Source organism: Melanotaenia boesemani, chromosome 19 (assembly GCF_017639745.1).
Source record: "Melanotaenia boesemani isolate fMelBoe1 chromosome 19, fMelBoe1.pri, whole genome shotgun sequence".
In the NCBI taxonomy this organism is placed as follows: domain Eukaryota; kingdom Metazoa; phylum Chordata; class Actinopteri; order Atheriniformes; family Melanotaeniidae; genus Melanotaenia; species Melanotaenia boesemani.
In genome coordinates, this window is record NC_055700.1 from 16003099 (window position 1) to 16024416 (window position 21318).

The following is a 21318-nucleotide window of genomic DNA, read 5'->3' on the forward strand; positions in this document are numbered from 1 at the left end:
TTCGTTTTAAATTAATATATCAATGTCTTCAAATTGGGAAGCATTTACATGAATCAAGTCATCTGCTCCAGTGTTGTCATTCAGTCCGAATAAGTTGCAATATAGTAAAATAACAGTTTTACACATACAAACATAGTTTCTTGATTTATACCCCTGCCTTAAACTACATCTAAAAATAGTTTGATAGGTTATTTTATTATAAAGTATGCACCCTTTTCATTCATTTATTCATTATCTTTACTGCTTAATCCATTATGGATCGCGGGTAAGCTGGAGCCTATCCCAGCATTTTAACAGGTGAGAGGCAGGGTACACCCTGGACAGGTCACCAGTCCATCACAGGGCCAACACAGATAGGGACAAACAACTATTCACACACACACTCACTCCTACACAGAATTTAGAGTGACCAATTAACCTAACATGCATGTCTTTGGACGGTGGGAGGAAGCCGGACCCTGGAAAGAACCCACGTATACACGGGGAGAACATGCAATGCACCCCATACTGGGTAATGAGAATAGTGCTGCTGTAAAATCAACACAGATGGAAAAATTGTAAGTGAAATGTAATTATGTGCTGTGGAGAGCAGAACCTGTTTTAATCATCTTGCATTGAGGCCTGGTGCTGATTTGTTTTGCCACTTCTGTAATTTGGACTTTAAATAGGCAGAAATGGCTCATTTTGTTGTAACACATTTGACCAAAAATAAATAAAACCATGCATATGACTAAATGTGTTGTTTAAATGTGGCAAACAGCCTAAATTGCACCTCATAGTAATATAAATTTAAATTGTAACAATATGTAAAGATTTTTTGCCACTTTGCTTCAACACTGAGAGCACAAATGTCTTTTCACTAAACTTAATTCCTAATATTTGCATGGATAAACATATTACTAAACAATTAACAGGTACATAGCCAGATGTCAACTGAAAGTTCTATTATATCTCCAGCTTCCTCAATCCACATGATACAGAGAACTTGGATAAATTAATTTATAATGTATAAATATAATAAAGCAATTGACCCACAAAGTCAAACACTGACTGCGTACAAAGTGACTGACATGAGCAAAATGAGATGTGTGCCCCAAATGTGACCCAAAAGAGGTAATACAACTCAAATTAGACACAAATAACCAACATGTGGCACAAACTGATCTTTCAGAAAGACAGAATAGCCAAACCAAGATATGCAAAACCAAAATATGGCACAAAATTAACTTAGAATAATTATGAGCAGATCAGATCTGACCAGTTATTGGGACAAATTATAATGTGTAGATGATAAACAGCCTACACCACAAAGTTATTAAAGAAGCTATAAAAAAGGAACAAAAGAAAAGAAAAAAAGAAAACATAAACAAACACACATAAAAAATACTAACATGGAAAACTATACAACATACACAGAGCTAAACCTCTTTATTATTATTATTATTATTATTATTATTATTATTATTATTATTATTATTATTATTATTATTATTATTATTATTATTATTATTATCAATAGCGACAGGATTAACGAGCTAAGCGGGGTCACGCGAACACAGCATATGACCTCACATGCGAGGCGGGTGGAGGGCAGGCTGCAGCTGCATCATAAACTACAACGCCCATAATTCCGTCCGCGCGTCAACAGCAACAACTAGGATGTTGCGATATCGCTGGCAGCCAAAGACTGCTGTGGTTGCAGAGATTACACCGCTGTGTTGAAACCTCAACGTAATGTTTTGGTGGATGACATATTCCCGGGTTATATATTTGCAGTAACAGACGAAGGCTTAAGTCTCCTGTCGGCGCTGCGCCTGTCTGGGCTGCATCGTGCTAAAGCGTTAGCTAACTAAAATAATAGTTTTATTGTAAATGGAAGCAATTAAATAGCCACACGGGCTGCTAGCTATGAGGCAACAAACGGTCGCTTCACTTCACTGAGGATGGAAACATTTTTTCGGAAATCACTGTCACACAAGTTATACGTTGGATATATCGCACAAAAAGACATCATCTTCAGAGGATAACCTGGATAACCTTACACGAAATGTCATAGCGCGTAAGTAGCTAGCACTTAGCTAGCTTGGTAATGGCTGGACGAGATGGAGATGGACCTAGTTTTTCATCAGCAGCCCCAACCGTCCACGAACAGCTGAATGGCTAGTTAAAGAAATACTTTCTCCGGAGATGCTTTAACCTCCCGGGTGGTGTAATTCACTTACATAACTGCTAGTCGCCACCGCTCAAGCTATCACCAACTGGCTTGTGTTGGCAAGCAAATGAAGACATTTCCATTTAAAATCTGGATTCTTTCAACATCCTCATAAGTGACAAAGGCATCAGGGGCACCACATAGACTCAGACTCGTCAAGTTTACAATTTTAGCTGTGTTGTATATCACTGCAATAAGCCATCACACAGCCAACATCAGCTCATTGCTGTGTGTGAGGCTGAAGCCGCAAATATTCCTCCTGTCATTTCGACAAGATGAGGAAGTTCTTTGATTCTCGTCGGGAGTTGGTCAGCTCCGGGCCTGGTTCTGGAGGAGGAGGTGGCAGCTCTGGGTCCAGTCATGCAGGCGGGAATTACATTGGACGAGCCTTTACTGTCGGGCGCCACCAAGTCACAGTTGAGGAGATAATTGCTGAAGGTGAGGAGTTGCACAAGCCAGATGATGCTATTTGTGTAGTTCTCTCCTTTTCTGCTCCGTTGTTAAAACAATAATGTCCCTTTTGTCCTGAATGCTCAAGCTAGTTACATTATCAGCACAGAAATGTAACCTTATGCCATCCCCGCTGGCCTGGAGGATGCTAAAAAAAGAGGCCTAGCAGTTTCTCTCAGCTGTACTCTGAGTAACACAACAATTTTCAGTCAGCTATTATGGTTCAGAAGTGTGATTCAAGGAGATGGAGACTTCCTGGCGCCAGGCAGTTGCTTGAGCTTTTTTAAATGAATGTTTACTGTTGAAATCTTCATTTTCTATAACAGACAATGGAAAGCAAACTGTAAGTCTGAGACTTGAGGATAAGATTATTGAGTAGAGGCCTGATTGAAAGTTCCAATCAAGGCTTTACTTGACTGACTGGAAGATTTTATTACTTATTTATTTATTTTTTTCTTATTAATTTTTAATTGAAGATATACCTGACAATGTAAGCACAAAATGTTAAGTGAATTGGAGAATACAGTACTACAGTATTAACTGCAGTAAGTATGTTGAGTTTAAGCATCCCTTACTTCTTTCCAAAGAAATGTTGGACATTTTATCCCTATCCCTTTTGTTTTTCTGAACCTAAGACGGGGTAAATCCAGCATTTCTGCTATTAATCAATTGTGTCAGGCTGCAAGCTCGACAAAAATTTCATAGGGTGTCTGGGATCTGTTTGATCTAAGAAGATGGTGCAGTTCAGCAAATCAGAGCACACATTCACTTTCTATACACTTTTGTATCGCAAGTTTACTTTCCTCCTCATCCTGCACCCATGTTCATAGAGTGCCACACTGCCATGCCACAACACCACATGTCAAGCTGAGCATTCTGTATAAAGCGGTCTGAAACTGATGACTGTCACAGCTAAACTCAGCACAGTAAATTTGTAGCCTGAGCAATACCAGATGGTTAGGCCTCAATGTAGGCCTGTACGTAAACCCTGCAGCGATGCCATGACTAATAGATAACGCTATAAGGCAGCACCATGTGGTCCTGATCGTCTTTATTGAAGCAAGGCTAACCTACAAGGACATGCACTGCAACAGTTGTTGAAGTAATGAGGTGGGAAAAAATAGCTTGTCTGCTAAACTGCCGAATTTCTGATGGCATACAAAACCTTGCAAGAGCAGTTATTCTACCAGTGACTCATGTCGTATTGATTGTTGTTGAATTGCTTTGTGAAGTTCAGATTTTGAGATTCTGCTTGTTAATTATCAAGATTTGACCAACCAACAGTATGTATCATGACTGACTGACAAGTTTGATTTGACAGCTCGTCTTTCTCAATCCTGCAGGTGGGTTCGCAATCGTGTTTCTTGTGAAAACAAATCAGGGTGTGCGTTGTGCTCTGAAGAGGATGTATGTCAACAACGAGTATGATCTGCAAGTGTGCAAACGGGAGATTCAGATAATGGTGAGTTTCTAGGATTAAACCTTTCTCTGCACGTTTGCACCCTGTGCCCTTTTGGTTTTGCATACTGGGTGAAAACCACACATGGAAGCACATGCAATGCAAAAGTGTTTTGAAAGGAAACCACATAAGCAATACACATAATTCTGTCCAGACATTGAAATCAGGGCTTCCTGTAGTTGGGATGTTTTGATTGTTGTACTTCATTTATTGCTTCTGTCTTTCAAAGTATTATCTTAGACCATATCATTTGAATGAGCATAAAGTCTTTAAAGACAGTTTAAATGTTAATATTTCAGTCCTCATTCTCAGCTGTGGTAAAAATGTTTTTTTTTCTCTTGGGACATGTTTTGGGCAAATACTCTATTCATTCATCTGAAATGAATAATTATTGGCTTTATATATGAGATTATACAGACATACTATAAGTAAAGACGTCATTAGAGTTCAGAGTCAGCACCGGACTTTGCCTTCCTGTATATACACGAAGGAACACGGAGGAAGGAAGGAAGCAAAAGATGTTCAGATTACAAACAAGGCAGATTGTATCATTTGACAAACATTCAACAGACTTGTGTACAATGTTGGCCTTGTTTTGCTTTCTTAACCACATAATCTTTTTATTTAGTCTCTTTCCTCTCACTCTTTGATCCACACATACACACAAACGGTACTTCACCTCAGCTCCTGCACTTGACATTTATGTCATTACTAAATAGATGGCTGATTTGAGCTCCCTCCTTCCAACTCCCTCTGCAGGAGATAGTACCTTTTTTTGCAGCAAAATATAAATATTTCTTCCTTTCCTGCTGTTTCTGTTTGCTATAAATCATGTTGTCACTTCTGACAACCTGATTTTTTTTTCTGTGTGATGGAAAAATAGAAAACCTGGTAATAAAGAAAGAATTGCATGCTCCAAGCAGTTGTTTCACCACTCGCACAGGATGTGGATTGTATGCAGCAGCTTATTATAGTCGTCCTGTTTGGCACAAACTTTGTGCACAGTGGTCTACTAATGATTTTATGTTTATGTTCCTGCAGAAAGACCTTGTCGGTCACAAGAATATTGTTGGTTATCTGGACTCAAGTATCACAGCTATGGGATCAAGGGATGTATGGGAGGTTCTCATACTAATGGACTACTGCAAAGGTGAGGTTGGACAGATAAATTAGATTTAGGTTTCTGATGGCACTTTCACTTTATGATTACATGCCAGTATGATTGTTATGCTGTGTTATAGAAACAAACTCTTTCTAAACATCAAGTCTGAATGATGTAAGGTTTATGGATCAAACATGCCCCTCCTGAAGTTACCACCCTTTCTTGTTTAATCTGCTGTATAATTGGCTGTTATTTTGCAGGAGGGCAGGTGGTCAATTTGATGAATCAAAGGCTGCAGACTGGCTTCACAGAGTCTGAGGTGCTACAGATCTTCTGTGACACCTGTGATGCTGTATCTCGCTTGCACCAGCGCAAAACATCCATCATCCACAGGGACCTGAAGGTGCCACACTTTGCTTCTTGGACTAATTACGTGACATACTTGCATACATGTTAGTCATTCATCTTGTTCACAGTGATAATCAGACACTAAAGCCCCAGCTTGGTCTGTAATGAGGCAAGGCCTGCTGTCTTTGAAGAAACATGACCTGTGTCATGATTATGTTGAGTGTGAGGGGAAATCATGTTTAATTATGCAGTGATCTCACAGTAAAAGGAGAGTATTAATTTATTGAAATACTTGAAATACCTTCTGCAAAAGAAGAGTGTTATAGTGTTATCAGTTCCCTCTCACCCTGAGTTTGATTTAAATCTACACATTATGTGAGAAAAAGCTGTGTTGCTCATGCTATATCTCAAGAGTATATTAAGCAAATAAAGGAGAATAAAGTCTTCTGGTGTAGTAAGTCTTCTATTTCCACAGGTGGAGAACATCCTCTTGCACGACAAGGGTCATTATGTGCTCTGTGACTTTGGCAGCGCCACAAACAAATTCCAGAGTCCGCAGACGGAAGGAGTGGCCGTCGTGGAGGAAGAAATCAAAAAGTTTGTGCCTCTTTTCCTCTGCACCTTTAAGTGTTTTTTAAACAAGTTGGGTTTTTCCCATTTTTTTTATCTAATTTTTACATGAACTGTAGTTTGGCTGAAAATATAATATGGTTGCAACATTTTTACAAGATACAAAATTAGTATTATATCGAACAACTGCTTTCAAATTAATGTACATTTCTGAACATGTAATAGAGTGTAGAGTATTTTTGTTTCAGCGGCACATTGAAAACACGGATTTCGTCCTATTTTTTCTTTTTTTTTTTTCTTTTTTTTTGTTCTCCTCTTTCAGGTACACCACTTTATCATATCGAGCCCCAGAAATGGTGAACCTGTACAACAACAAGATTATCACCACAAAGGCTGATGTCTGGGTGAGTGAACTGGACGGACCTCTCTGATGATGGAAACGGTGCTTTTGAAGTTTACATAACACAGTAACACATATTCGCACTTGAAACATCATGGCTCATAATGAATGAAACAAATCTTTTAGAGACAAGAATTGAAAGCCTATAGGTTAATGCATATTTTGTAATTTTATATAAAGATTATATGGGATAAAGGTGTTTCTTGTGACTCTTAATCTTCTCCTCTCTCCTCTGTGACTGGGTTTGCATGTGGTTGTCCTCTCCAGGCTCTGGGCTGTTTGCTGTACAAGTTGTGCTTCTTCACTCTCCCTTTTGGTGAAAGCCAGGTGGCCATCTGTGATGGCAGTTTCACCATTCCAGATAATTCCCGTTACTCTTATGATCTTCACTGCCTCATTCGTTAGTACCTGTTAAATATTAATTCATGTTATCAGCAGTGTCATATTTATTTCTGCTTGTGGAGTTTCTTCTGTTTTTTGTTTTTTTTGTTTGTTTGTTCTGGGGGACTTTCATTCTTTTTCTCTGTAATGTTTTTTTTAGGGTACATGCTGGAGCCAGACCCAGACAAAAGACCAGATATCTACCAGGTGTCCTACTTTGCTTTTAAACTTGCTCAGCGGACCTGTCCTGTTCAGAATGTGAAGGTGAGGCTCTCTTAGCTTCAGGGGCATCTCAAATATTTAGATTTCCCTGACTTTCTCTTACTGGGAATTGATTTTTTGGTGGGGGAATCTGCTACAGACCTTCAGCTTGACCCACACAGGCAAACTCTGATTCAATATGTACATACTTTAGAAAATACTTCTTGCCAGATTGATGGTGATAAGATTTATTCCTGTCATTGATTGTTCCATCCTGTATAAACTCTATGCAGACATTGTGAACATTTCCTTTTTTTCCTCGTACACTAGAATTCTCCAATTCCTTCCAAACTTCCTGAGCCAGTCAAAGCAAGTGAAGCTGCTGCAGCAAAGAAGAGCCAGGCTAAGCCCAGGCAAGCATGACATGCTTATTTGTAATACTATTAAAACTCTGGAAACATGTTTCTTAGAAGTAATTTGTTAAAGTTAGTATTCTGAAACTCATTAAATTATGTTAACACTGCTTACCATAATTAACATGAAAGGCCAACATCTTTTTCTTTGTTGCTAGACTGACAGATCCAATTCCCACCACTGAAACCTCCATCACCCCTCGTCAGAGGCCCAAAGCAGTGCATACCCAGCCTGCTGCTGGCATCCTACCCATTCAGCCTGCTGCTCTTACCCCTCGCAAGCGAGCTAATCTCCCTGGTGGTGCAGCTCAGCCTGTGGGTATGTGCATCACTCCACCATTATTTACCTGCCCCAACATTTTGACTTAAACATGTTCAAATACACGGGAATCCATCTAGACCTTTGTGCACCTATCGAGTGCTACAGTCCTCGACAGAGATGGATCAAGTATGCAGGTCGAGATGTGTGCAAGTTATACCTGTCTAGCCATAGACTTAAAATTTTAATGGAATAATTTTTTCCTCTACTCCCTCAATCTGTATCACTGCTTCAGGTAATGTCAGTTTTTGTGCCTGTTATAAATCACTTTGAGGTATGAGTGGTATTTTTGTTACGTATGCAAACAAATTAATTTATGTGGTTTCAAATAAAAGCTGGTTTTTATCTGTGCATGTTTTAAAGCTGAATTCTCTTTATGCTGTTGAGTAATGTGAAGCCTGTGCTCTGTTCCATGTCCGGCAGGAGTCAGTTTAGACCTCTCCCAAACAGCTGCAGCTATCCAGTCACAGAAGGCTCAGACTTCAGCTCAGCCACTCATCCAAACACCAAACAGTACAAGTCAGGCTGCAGCTCCACCGAAGCAGGTACAGACTTTGTACTGCCAATGAATTTTTGCTGATTCATGCAAGTCCTGTATCAAAATTCTTTATTTATGGGTTGGAAAAAAAAAGCAGTGCCTGGAACTTCTGTTCTAGGAATCTATGGGCATTTTTTTTACATTTTCTCACAAAAATCAATTCAATTTCTCTATTGACTCTGATATAAATGGGTAACCATAACAACATTTATCATTTTCTTATGTTTAATTCAAAGATTATATACAGACACTTTGTCACATATCTTTGTGTAATAGGCTGTGCAGCCAGCTTCAGCTGCTGGAGCAGAGACTGCGACTACGGCAGCATCTTCAGTGGCCAAAGGTGAAGCTACAACACAAGCACAGGCAACAGCCCAGCAGCAGACCACAGCTCCCTCCGTGGCCAACTCCCAGCAGGTGACACAGACTCCATCCAGCCCTGCCCCACCTCAACGCCCAGCGCGTCGAAAGCAAACTAGTCAGGCTCAGCAGCCAGAGGCTCAGTCTTCTCCCAGCAAATCAGCACCTAGTCAGCCAGCAGTAGCTCAGCAGCAGCAGATAATTCAACCATCAGCGGCTCAGGCTCAGCCTGCCTCCACTGAAATCAGCCAAAAATCAGCTGAGACAGTAAGAGGCCTTTTGCTTCAAACAGTGCCTGAATTTAATGAGCTTTGCAAAGCTATCAACATTACGTATTGACCTTTTCTTTTCATTTAGCATTTAACCTGAGCGGCTTGGCCTGATGTTATTACTTTCTCCATCTGTCCATTACATTTCTTTTCTTTTCATCAAAAAGTGAAAATGTTAGTAAATGTTTTGGGGCTTTTTTTTTTTAAACTGTCTTCTGAACACATTGATCTGAGACTTTCTGTGAAACATTCTAGAAAACTTTAGCTGAATTAAACTTTTTTGCTTGCTGCTTTGCTTAGACTTCATCTGCAGCTCCAAAGACAACAGAGGAACGAGGCCATCAGCGCGCACCAAGCGATGCCACAGCGAGCAGTGATTCTTCACAGCAGCTGCCAGGAGCTAATGGAGACGTTGCAGTTACTCAGTAAGTGGCATTTTATTTTAATAAAGTGAAGAGTAGTTGTAACTCTTCTCCTTTTTGTTTAAATTTTTACATTTTTTATTTGTAGATCACTTGCATCTCAGCAGAGCGCCATCCAGCCAGCTCAGCTGAGTGATGCAGCGCAAGACCAGAGCAACGCTGCACCCACTGGTCCTGGCTCCACACAGCCAGCATGGAACCCATTTGATGATGACAGTTTTTCCAGCCTCAATGCTGGTGAATTCAAACCTGATGACATAAAGGCTCCAGGTGATATTTGACTGTCATATCAAATGTGTTAAGTTAGCTGATGAACAGTGTGTGTTGGACAAATTATAAATGATGCTGAAAGTACACAAAAATGTCAGAATCCCCTTTGGGTCTACTTGTGCAGTACAAGAATTTTCTGTTTCTTTTCTTTTTTTTTTTTTTTTTTATAACAGATCTACCATTAGATACTGAGGCCACATCTTCTGAAGAGCTGATACCAGGTCTGCAGGCCTCATCTGTGGAAAATACTCCCCCCCAAGAAACTGGTATGCTACACTCTTAACTTTATGCAGTCTACAGAATGAGTGTTTTTCTTCCCCTTGGTCTGTATGGGCCTTCATTCATGGCACCTTTCAGTGCGCCCATTGGTTCAGTTTTAAAAGGAACTTAGTTTAGATGCCAGAGGCTAAAGCAGAGTTTCAGATGGAGAGTGCGACAGAAAATAACACACAATTAATTTTCAACGGGACCTCGTACTTATCATGTTGCATTAGCATGCACATCACAGTGTGTTGTTAGATTTAAGGAGGCCACCAGGAGAGCCAAAAAGATTCATAGCGTTTTGAGTGAGCGCTCTGTTGGGGATATTTACACCTTCTCACTTCCGGCTCAGTTACACAGACTCGGTTCACATTACACAGTCCATAATGCCACACAGTTATGCAAACTGGACATTTTTTAATGCACTGTGGAGAGTGCTGCAATAAAACAATCTGCAGACTAGTAAGTGTCTGATGTCTGCTCCGAATAGCTATTAGTCCCCTAAATTAAATTAAAATTAAAATAAAGTATCTTGTTTAGAACTTGTTGTTATCCATTTATACACCAAAACCAAGACAAGTGTAAACATAGGACGATTACGCTTAGATTTGCAATTTTTGCTGTGGTAGTTTGTGGATTTGAAAACAAATCTGATTTAAATGTATATTAATTTCTTTGACAAGGTTGCTGAGACTGAAATTTCCAGTAATCCTGAATTCTTCGCTGCTGTTCTCAGCTACCGTGTGAAGCTGTAGGCGGTGAATGGAATTGCAAATCAGTGAAGTAAACCTCTTAATGTGGCTGATCCATTAATCTGATGGCTTTAATTAGCTTTGGAAAGCCAGGGCTGCCAATGTGCATCATATAATGAAGTATGAGGTTTGTTCACAAGGAACTGGCCACAGGTATTATTTGTGTTTCATCTCACAACGCAGAAAGATTGAAGTGTATTAGGAAATTTAAAAAACCCCTCATGTTAACCAAAGAACATTAAATTTAGTTAAAATAAACAGAAAACTGATTTTGAAATTCGACTGGCTAATGACGACAAAATAATTGAATCATACGACCCAGCACATTAACGAGCCTCATTGACATTTTACAGTATTTCTCCACCGGCATCACTTTTTACCTGTGTTTACTTGAACCATGTGAGTTTTTTCTGCTGTGTTTGCTAGCTGAAAGACCATCTGCTATTCTGGAATCTGGAGCTTCGCTGTTGGTTGTCCCAGATCCTTTCCACACCCTCGAACTGTCAGATGCTCCAGGTAAATATGTTACCCTGAGTTTAATTATCTAAATGTGTTATTGCCCTTCTCAAGAAACGTCTTCCATTTTTGTCCCACAAAAGGAACGTGAATGTTTAAAAGCACACGATTTAAATGTTAAGTATATGATCAGCCTTTTTTTTTTTTTTTTTTTTTTTTTGAAGTGCTGTTTTAAAACTTTTTCGGGCTCTGTGTGACCGAATGTGGGTGTAAACACCTTTACTTTTCAGGTGCTGCTGCCTCACTTCTGTACTTTGCTCACAAATATCTCCTTTCCACTTTTCTCTTTCTTTACTGGCTTTTAGAAAAGCTGATCGAAGGACTCAAATCTCCTGACACATCTTCGCTCATGCTTCCTGACCTGCTGTCGCTGTCTGATCCTTTTGGTGGATCTGTGGAAGAGTCTGCAAAAGGTATTGACGTGTGTGTTCAGGTTTTTGTGTTTCACTGCAGTAACCAGCCATAGGTGGAATAATCAGAAACACAAGAATTCCAGTGTAGCTCAATAGTCTGTGTTGGCATTGTGACTTCAGTGGTATGCAGAGCAGACTTTCTTATCAGTTTGTAGTGCTTAAGCTGATAAATCAATAGTTATATATTAACAGTGGGTCCGATGATGTTTGGAAAGACTGCTAACAGAGATATGTCCACGGATATTATCTGCAGCCGGTACAAATGTAATTGTTCTCCAGTTGCTGCACATTGATTGCAGTTTTGTTTCTGCTGCCACCATGTGGCAACTAATGAGAAAGGTGTTTTTATCAAAGAAAGACATGTTTTGGAAAAAAAAGAGATATATTTATATATATAATTAACACTGAGAATTTAGACATTCTGATATTCAGGACTAAAAACATGTGTTTATATTTTTATACAAAACTTGACTGTGAAGCTTCCCTTGACTTGTCCCAGAGCCTCTCGCTGCAGACGACTCTCTCCTGGACTCTCTCATCTCTGGTCCACCTGCTCCTACTGCAGTAACCAGCGCCACCTCCTCCGTCTCCTCGGTTCCCACCTCTGCTGCCTCTGCTTTGGATGATTTCAGCATATTGTCTGGAGACTCTGTGCAACCTACAGCAGGTAAGTTGAAGCAACCTTCCAAAAGACGCTGAATTTATGGCAACATGATTGAGGAGAGATGTCTCTGACCATCCTGATCATTTCTACTCTCCATTCATGCTAGAGGTTAATGTTACCAGTCAGTGCTTCCTCATAGAATTAATGTTTGGTCACTTGTTGAACAAACTGAGGTGCAGAATAAGGTGTATTTTTATTTAGACCAGGACAACTGACTCTGTAAAGCTTTGAATGGATGCATAGTTCTTTGCATAGGCTGATGGCAAACTATATTCTGCAAAATGATGCAAAGGGTCACTGTTGATATCCAATAACTGGAAATACACAGGACAATGTTAAAACCACTGTAATAATGCACCAACTTGCTCTGGTGATATTAACTGAGCCACAGGATATATCATGTGACCTAGAAATTATTCTGGTCCACCATCATGACTTGAATTGAACTTTCAATTAATTTACTGTCATTCCATTGAAACAAGAAGCAAAGTAGGTTTCTTTGTGAGCCAATAGCAAGGATACGCAAGGTCATCATTTGCAGTGTATGGTCATCAGATCGACACGCCGTCATTTGAAATCCATCAGTTGGACAGCTTTGATTCTACTCCAGGAAGTAGAGGGTCAAGCAGCAGATTCAACTAAGGTGCAAAATCCCTGCCAAGTTTAGATTATATTTGCAGAAACACAACTTGTGTGTAGAGCATTAACATTTTCATCTATTTGGTGTTATCAGTACATGCCAATTCATTTTCATGAGCTGGATTAAAAGTTTGCCATCTAAAGCCTCAGTGTCTAGGTTTGGTCTGTGCCTTAGAGGTGCATGTTTCTACTCGAGTGTTCTTTGTGTCACTTAAATCAATTTAAAAATGTTTAAAGATAGTTAAGTGTAAATTTTATTTTGCGGAAAGCTGCACAGCTGAGTTTAATTGTCAGGCCTTGTTTTAGTGATAAAAAGTCTTTGTCTGCTGTGATATACTTGGTCTTAATTTCACCTTGAGGCTGGAAAAAAAAACAGCTTTTATCCTCAGTCTTGTCCAAAATTCGGGTTCAAGTTCTATTTAAGAACGGACCAGAAAATGCTGCAATGAAAACAATCATCCTCGTATTTGCCTGTAGTATCCCAGTGTTTCTTATTGTGTAACTCAAACAAACTATTTCTGCATCAACAACCAACCTTCTCCCTGTTTCATCCAGACTCATCTCTCCTGATCTCAGACTTGGAGTTCCAACAGACCGCTGCAGAGGCGGCCACAGAGGATGAGTTTGATCCCATTCCTGTTACTGGCCGAAAGAATTCCCAAGGTAGGTCTTTACTAACTCTGTTAGGAAGAGTAAATGCCCCAAGGAACATGACCAAGAATTAGGTGGATTTGAGGGGGGTTCTTGATAGTTGTAATTTGCAAAATAAGCTGATCAGAGATCTGTACTTTTCACATCATCACAGTGTTAAGTTAAAGATGTTTGAGCACCTGTAGCAGTAAATGGGTAAATTCTCTCTTTCTCAACCTCTTTCCCCTTCTTTGACTGCTGTGTTTGCTTGTTGTGCCTCCCACTTCTCTGCCTCTTTTCTGTTTTGCCCGTATTCGTCTCGTCCTCTACCTTCCCTTTCTTTCTCCGGCCAGTTTCAGGAGGCCACTCGCGCAGTAACAGTGGTGGCTCTGAATCCAGCCTGCCCAGCTTGGCCCGCTCCCTGCTGCTGGTGGACCAGCTCATCGACCTGTAGGCGACCCACCCCCTCATAGAAGCTGTAACACTGGATAATAGTCTGGCATAGCATAACAACAATCAACACTGTTGACGTAGCTGTCTCCCTGCAGCCCCTGGCTGTCATCTTCATTATAGTTCCTGCTGTAGAAACATCCTTCACCTGTCAGCGCTTCTTCATTCCTGCTTTCCACCGCATCGATCCCATTATCTGCCCTCTCTTTACCTTTCTTCTCTCATCCTCGCGTTCGTGACTTTTGTTGTAGTCACTGTGCATCACGTTTTGTCCTTTGGGAACGAGTGGCGAATTCACCGTCATCATTCTTTCTTAAAAAAAAAAAAGAAAAAAAGAAGAATCATGACATGTTTCTGTCTATCTATCCAGTTTGTTTGAATAATACTGCAGTACGTCTACTAGAAAACAATAGAAGATCATTGTTGTAATGTGTACTAGGCATAGTTCTAAGTGGTTGTAGTTATCGTGCACAAGTGAATTTGTCGCTGTTTGCCTTTCTAAATTATCCTCCCCCACCTTTTTTGCACATTTTAAAGGATAAAAAAAACCATGAAAAGTTAAATGACCATTTTTTCAGATGAGGTTTATTTCTATAAACGTAACAAAACTTCTCTGAAACATGTAGCCTGATTTGCACAGACACATAAATGTTTCCTCCTGTTGAATTTGTTGAAGCTGCTATAGATTTAGATTTTTTTTTCTAGAAAAAAAAAGAAGAAAAAAACCATCAAGTGGAGTCACAATGTGGAAACAGAACAGCCATGACCGCAACATACTAAAGTGCCATAAAGTAATCTGTGAAGCCAACTGGTATATCTGCTAAATAGCAACACAAAACAAAAACAAAGCTCCTTACAGCCATGCAGTGTCATCATGTGCTTTTAAAACAAAGAATCTCATATGCTGTTACACTGTGTATTTTTTTAATTTAGCTTGATTTCTTGACTTATTTGACAAAAGGCAAACAAAAGGCTGCGCTGGAATAATCAGGGTTATTTAAATATGTTGACTGCAGCATACCATTTTTATAGAAATCCATGGATTCATTCAAATAATTAGGTGAATCAATGTTGATATAAAATATAATAGTATATATATATATATATATATATATATATATATATATATATATATATATATATATATATAATCATTTAGCAAATAATTTTCACACACTCACTCCTTTGCTTTCTCACATTGACTCATTCATTCCACATTGTGCCGTCCCTCCTACATTCCTGTCATTTGTTTACTCCTCATTTATGTAAATAGATGTCTGCAACAACCTCTGCAGCCTCTTATCCAGTCCGTATATATATAGTCATTTTCATACAGCTTTACTTGTGGATGACATATTGCTTTACTTGTGAATCTGATATGTCATATATATATGCATATATGACATTGTTTCCCTGTTAATACATGTTAATATGAATAGAGTGTTAGAGAATGAATGTAAGAAATAAATATTAGTCTATAATGAAAAATCTATCTATGAATCTTAACATCATAATCATTCAATAATACTGGAAAATATATAAATATTTCATTCCTCTGTGTGGAATTATGTGCAAAGAGTATTTTTTTTTCTTCTCAGTTAAATCTACTCAGTAGCTGTCAGTACATGAAAATGTATAGATGATAACCCTAGTCTTTGTCCAGCCTGAAAGATTAGGCTGAATCCCATGTCTTATTCCACTTATGTGACATAAAGAAAAAAAAAAAACAAGGTGAGACCATGTTATGTTTGTTTACATGGACTGATGGATTATATTTTTATTCAAGTCTTCTGAAAAGTGGGAGTTTAATTGTTTAAATTTTAGTCCTGTTTCATTTGAACTTGTGCTTTTTAAGGCTTTTGTTGGCCAGTTTTAGTGATCACAGGATTTATATCCAAAAGCATGGCAGTGTTGTTGAATGTTCTGTTCACGTGCGTTGGTATACAGTGTTATGATAAGTATGCGTGTGCGTGTGTGGAGTTCGAATTGTTGGAGATGTTTTCCAGTAGCCTACTTGTGTTGTTGTTTGCTGCAAATATGGCAACAGACAGGTTGTCGTTAAAATCTCCTCTGAAAGCACAGCCCACCCTAAATTCTCTCAGGTAGTCAGAGTTGCATCACTCTCTCCAAGAGCTGGACATGTGCAGCACTGACTTACTGCTCCCCACTCTCACTGTCCTCTAGCCGTCTGCGTTGAATATTACACGTAACGGAACTGTCTGATTTTTAATGTGCGAGGGGCTCTGTGAAGTGTCCCAGTCTGAAAATGCAGCAGCGCTTTATCAAACAGCGTTACGTCAGCTGTCGAGGGTTAGAAAGGATCAGCTCCAGTCAGCAATACACTGTAGATGTTTCTGTAGGATCAAACAAAGGTATTTTGCTTCCTGTGCATAATTACAAAGGGACGGTTATCCGTACCTGCGTTTTTTTTATTTATTTATTTTTTTCTTTTAATTGTGTTAAGAAAAGGACTTTGAAAAGCACATTGAAAGTGTTATTGGAAAATCTAGTGAAAATACTCTGCAAGAGGGAAAGAAATCTATAGATAGTGCTGAAATGAGGTCAACTGGGTTCAGTGGTGATGATAGTGTCCAACCCTTAATAGGTGTTGTACTTCAATTTAACAACAGATTTGCCACATCAAATAAATGTCAGTGAGGTTGTGGAACAAACTAAATGTGAACTCTTTAAGTCAAGAACCTGGAAATAATAGATATAAAGCAGTAAGTGGACCTAGCATTTCATTTAGATGCTTACTGAGATACAGAATGACTTGCATGTTATTTCAGCATCACTTACCTCCCCAAAATATTAAGTATTTTAAGTAGAAAATACAGAACCTCAGTTAAGAAATTGAATATCTTCTTGTCCAATTAAACTGACAGGGGAAGCCATTTTTCAAAATCTCTTTGGTGTATTCACTGCAGGTGCTGCATGTGCAATCAAAGGCTTATCCTGTTTATGATCCTTCCACCAAACAGCTCAGTCATTTGCAGTTACTGTTTGAACCTATGCAACTCCTGAGCTTTCTCCCCACCCCCACCAGTGTGCTGTTGTAATCAGTAAAACCGAGCGAGACGATTCCCTGATGTGAAGCAGAAGCCCCTCGTTCTCTTTGTTGTTTTGCCAAAAATGAAAGTTGTCGATTATCTGATACTATCGAGTGTTTTGAGATGCCTCCTGTCATTATGGCCCAAACCTGCGTTAGAGCTGTGATATTGTGTGCTCCTTCTATTTTTGTGAGATAACTTAAGAATTATAAAGGGATGGCAAATAAAGTACAAATGTGAATGTCAACGTGTTGAGTATTGATTCTGAGTTTGTCTTCTGATTTTACTGTGAACAGTTTTGCAGAAAAATCATGTTTTTATTTGTTCATATTCCACATTTTAAACAACTTTACTTTAAAGTCAGACCCTTATTTAGTGTTTCTCAACAGACGTGATAAAACGTGTACATGAAGTACTTTGGGTGAGACATTTTGATCAAAGTTGTAAATATGGATGCCATTTAAAACCTGTTTATTAAGAAAAATAGTAGTTTCAGGACAAAAAAAAAAAACATAAACAAAAACAAATTGGAGCTGAAAATGTGAAAGTAAACTGGGCTCCTGGGCTTTCCAGCAACACTGCATTAAAAACACACACCTCTCTTTTGTGAAAATGATTGTATGACCTCAGGAATACGTCTTAAAACCACTGTCATACAGTTTATTCAGCACCCACAACGTTAACCATGAAAAGACACATATTAACTTACCAGTGTCTGCTCATTTATGATCAGCAGAGGTAAAGCGGAGGCCTTTTACTAAGTCCATCCATCAGAGGAATTTTAATTTAAAATACTTTTAGGAAATATATACACATCCAGGCGAAAGAGGAGAGGGGCAATCTGCCTTGTTATATCAGCACATAGTTCAAAAGCCTTCAACTGTGATGGTATGGGGTGATTAGTCCCCATGGCATGTGTAACTCACTCATCTACAAATGCACCATTAATGCTGAAAAGTCAACAGCTTTGGGAGCAATGCATGCAGATGCTATCGCAGCTATTTCACTGACACAATGTCAAACCATGTCTGGAGCATGACTAGTGAATCAGTCTAACTGTAACACTGACGAATTATTATTATATTATATTATTGGATGTTTGTCTGATGAATAACATTTAGTAAATGTAAAGATTAAAGGATCTAAAAAATCATGTAGGGGAAAAAAGGTTTGTTATGAAAAAATAAAAGTAAAGTTTTAATCCACAAACACTTTGCTTGCAGCACTGTAATGTCTACACAGGTAAGGACAAATACCAGCTTCATGTTCAGGTCAAAGCACAATCTGTTTTTTTGTTAGGTGACTTTGTTTGCTATTAATATGCTATAGTTAAACAGGGATTACTAGCTACTCAGTCTTGTGTAGGCTTTAATTTAAGCAAAGGACGTTTATCACCAATGTTGCTTGGGACAAAAATCACATCAACCCTGCTATTTAAAGATTGGTAGATTGTTTTGTACCCTTATCACTTTACCATAATTTCTGCTACAGAAAGATAGGGTTTTCTTTGAGTCTGTCTTTGGTTTTGGTCTACTAGATTCTTTTTATAGCATTCATTTCTGTTCAACATAACATGAGAATAGTACATATTTAGGTGCAGAGCATCCTCCTATCTGACCTTCCTTCTATCTCTTCCACATACAGACCTACAGAGGGAGCTCATCAGTAATGAACTGCAAGCTGCTCACATGACGTCTTCAGTGCTCTTCACTGAGAATAAACAAAGGCCAAGGATCCAACAGAGGGCTGCCTCATGTATCTATAATAAACACATGTTGATGTCAGATGAATGGGGCGTTCAGCACAGTCCTGTTCAAACTCCTTTCACCAGCTCTCAGGTCAGACCTGTCAACCAAGAATCCCTGTTCCAGCCTCCAAACAGCCCAGTAACCTCTGATGTCTTCCAGCTGGCCCCTTTTAAAACACCGGGAAAAGGAAGCAAAATTGCATTCAGAAGCGCCTCCTTTTCTGCATCTCATAAACCTGCTGAGGCATCTGATGTTTTCCTCCAGGCAACGTTTGGAAAGAGGCAGGAAACCAGCAGAGCTGCTCCTATTAACGCCCACGTATTTAAGCCCTGTGCACAGCAGATTCAAAACAACAAACAGTGTCATCAAGTCAGAGTATCACCTCCCCCTGCTCTGCAGCAGTTTAGTTTTCAAGCAGCTCCACTCCGCTCAGAGGCACCTCTGCTCCAGCAGCCGGTGGCGGTGCATCGGGTCGTCACCAGGATCGGTCAGCAGGCCGCTGTGGGCTCAGTGGCAGTGGGGCCTCTGCATTCCTGGACAATAGGAGGGAAATCTCTGGATGACCCCTTCACTGCTGCACCTTTTCAACCAAGATGCTCTCAGGGGAAGCCCTGATTATATAATCATCTCTTAAAAAAAAAAGAAAAAAAAAAAGCCAAGTCAGAGCTTTTTATGTAACTTAAAAAGGAGCCAAGGTATTGTTCAGTGGCAGTATTGCTTAGTTACCACATGTAGCTTTACTTTTAACATTATTCCTGCAGTTTGAAAAGGTCTGAATTAGCATTTTACCATTTATGTGCTTGTTTTAAGGTAAGGGTCTACCTCAGTCATGTGATGTGTTTGTAGTCTGTGCACAACAGTCGTCATATCAGCGCTTCACAGTCTGAACTTTGATTACTTCTGGTAGACATCCGTTTATAAGTAATAAAAGCTTATTTAAGCACATCAGAAAGGTTATGTATGTAAGTCGAAGTTATATGGTGACAATGAAGTAGAGACGTCAGCTTGATCATGTGTTACAACCAAAAACATCAGTATCTACCGAGATAAAGCAGCTGCTTACAATTCCAAGCTATTATCATGGTAAAAATATCTCTAGATGTTTACATTTAGATTATGGATTGTGCCTTTCTTTTCCAGTGGCTCAATGCTTCTTGTGTTAGTGCTGCAAATGTTACGATTTTGCTGAAAGCCAAAGAAATCTGTTTTTTAAACCCGTTGAGGGAAGAAAAGGAAATATTTCCACTGCTGGAAGCACTTTTTATTTCCATATTATCCTAAAATCCCAACTGGCTGCTCACTAGAAAGCTGTGTGTGATCAGTATGAGTTATTTCAATAGCATTAAACTCAGCTAACTTGCTTCAGAGATTAACAGGTAACAGTATGGTGTCTGTGGTTCATATCTACTCCTGTTTTATAAGGCAATACAGCAGGTTACAGTACTGTCTCAGGAGTTGTTGCATATAACAAGCAAACTGATTGTTTATTTTATGGTAATAAGACATTTAACAATGTTTGTAATTCTGCTTTGGCCGAAGTAAGGACTTCCTGTAAGCCACACTGCCTTTGCTAATGGTATTCTGCTCCTGAATAGTATTTTTTGAATTTGTTGACATTAAAAAAAAGCATTTCACTGTAAACAGCTTGTAAATGTGTTGTTTGATTCTTGTCCAGAAACTTTGTCAACCTCAGTCTTTACACTTACACGTCTCAATCTGTCTTGGAGTTCTGTAGATCTGTTTAGTTTGATACACATCCCATCCAACACCTCCCACATGTCAAATAGCAGCACTATATACTGGCTTCATATCCCTAGTTGATGTCTGTTGGTGCGTCATTGCATTAGGGGGTCCAGTTGGACAACTGCCTGTTGAAATTGCGCAAAGTTTATGTAATTACACCTCTGGATACTCTTTAACCCATTAAGGCCTGATGGATCATATGAGAGTAGCCTTGATAGCAATGTGCCTTATATTTAAATGGTTTAAAAGATAACTGGTATATTTTGAGGTGGTTTGATGGTTTTCTGCTCATGCATAAAATACAAAAAGTAGAAAAAGTGAAGTGTAGCTGTGTCACAAAATACTGCTTTTTTGTATTAATAAAACAAAATGCTGAGTTAAAATGGAAAAAAAAAAAATTTAAATCAAAATGGCTATAAACTCCCTAAATCAAGAATGCCTTTCAATGACAGTTTGAGCCCCAAACAGAATTTGCTGCTGAATTATCTAGAAGGATAAGTTGACTGTAAAAGATGAGCCATTTGTTTTTATCAACATGACACAAAATGTCATATGACCTGAGATCCATCTTCTTGAGGAGAGTGTCTGGAAAATGTGAAAAAGAGGCAGGTCTTGAGCTGCTTTCATTACAATAAACTTGTCAGGTAAAATGGAAATAGATGAATCTCAGAGGTTTGGTATGAATTTGATCAAGACTGCATGTGTGTTTCTGCTATGTGGCTCATAAACCCGCAGAAC

General features: G+C 39.1%; 1 protein-coding gene across 3 annotated transcripts; it reads left to right on the forward strand.

Annotated features, from left to right (window-relative positions):
- The first annotated feature begins 1631 nt into the window (after window positions 1-1631).
- Window positions 1632-19523, forward strand: LOC121629891 (AP2-associated protein kinase 1-like). 3 transcript variants are annotated; one of them, XM_041969787.1, is made up of 20 exons: window positions 1632-2650; window positions 4006-4124; window positions 5163-5271; window positions 5484-5626; window positions 6047-6168; window positions 6464-6545; window positions 6809-6941; window positions 7083-7186; window positions 7454-7536; window positions 7695-7855; window positions 8279-8400; window positions 8670-9020; window positions 9323-9447; window positions 9533-9714; window positions 9888-9980; window positions 11154-11243; window positions 11549-11656; window positions 12156-12323; window positions 13515-13622; window positions 18734-19523. In XM_041969787.1, the coding sequence occupies exons 1-20, from the start codon at window positions 2488-2490 to the stop codon at window positions 19450-19452; spliced, it is 3285 nt and encodes a 1094-aa protein (XP_041825721.1). In that variant the 5' UTR covers window positions 1632-2487; the 3' UTR covers window positions 19453-19523. The 3 variants fall into 3 exon arrangements, with proteins under 3 accessions (XP_041825721.1, XP_041825723.1, XP_041825724.1); XM_041969789.1 differs by having other exon boundaries at window positions 8670-8810; XM_041969790.1 differs by lacking the exon at window positions 18734-19523 and adding an exon at window positions 13943-14438.
- The last annotated feature ends 1795 nt before the right edge of the window (window positions 19524-21318 follow it).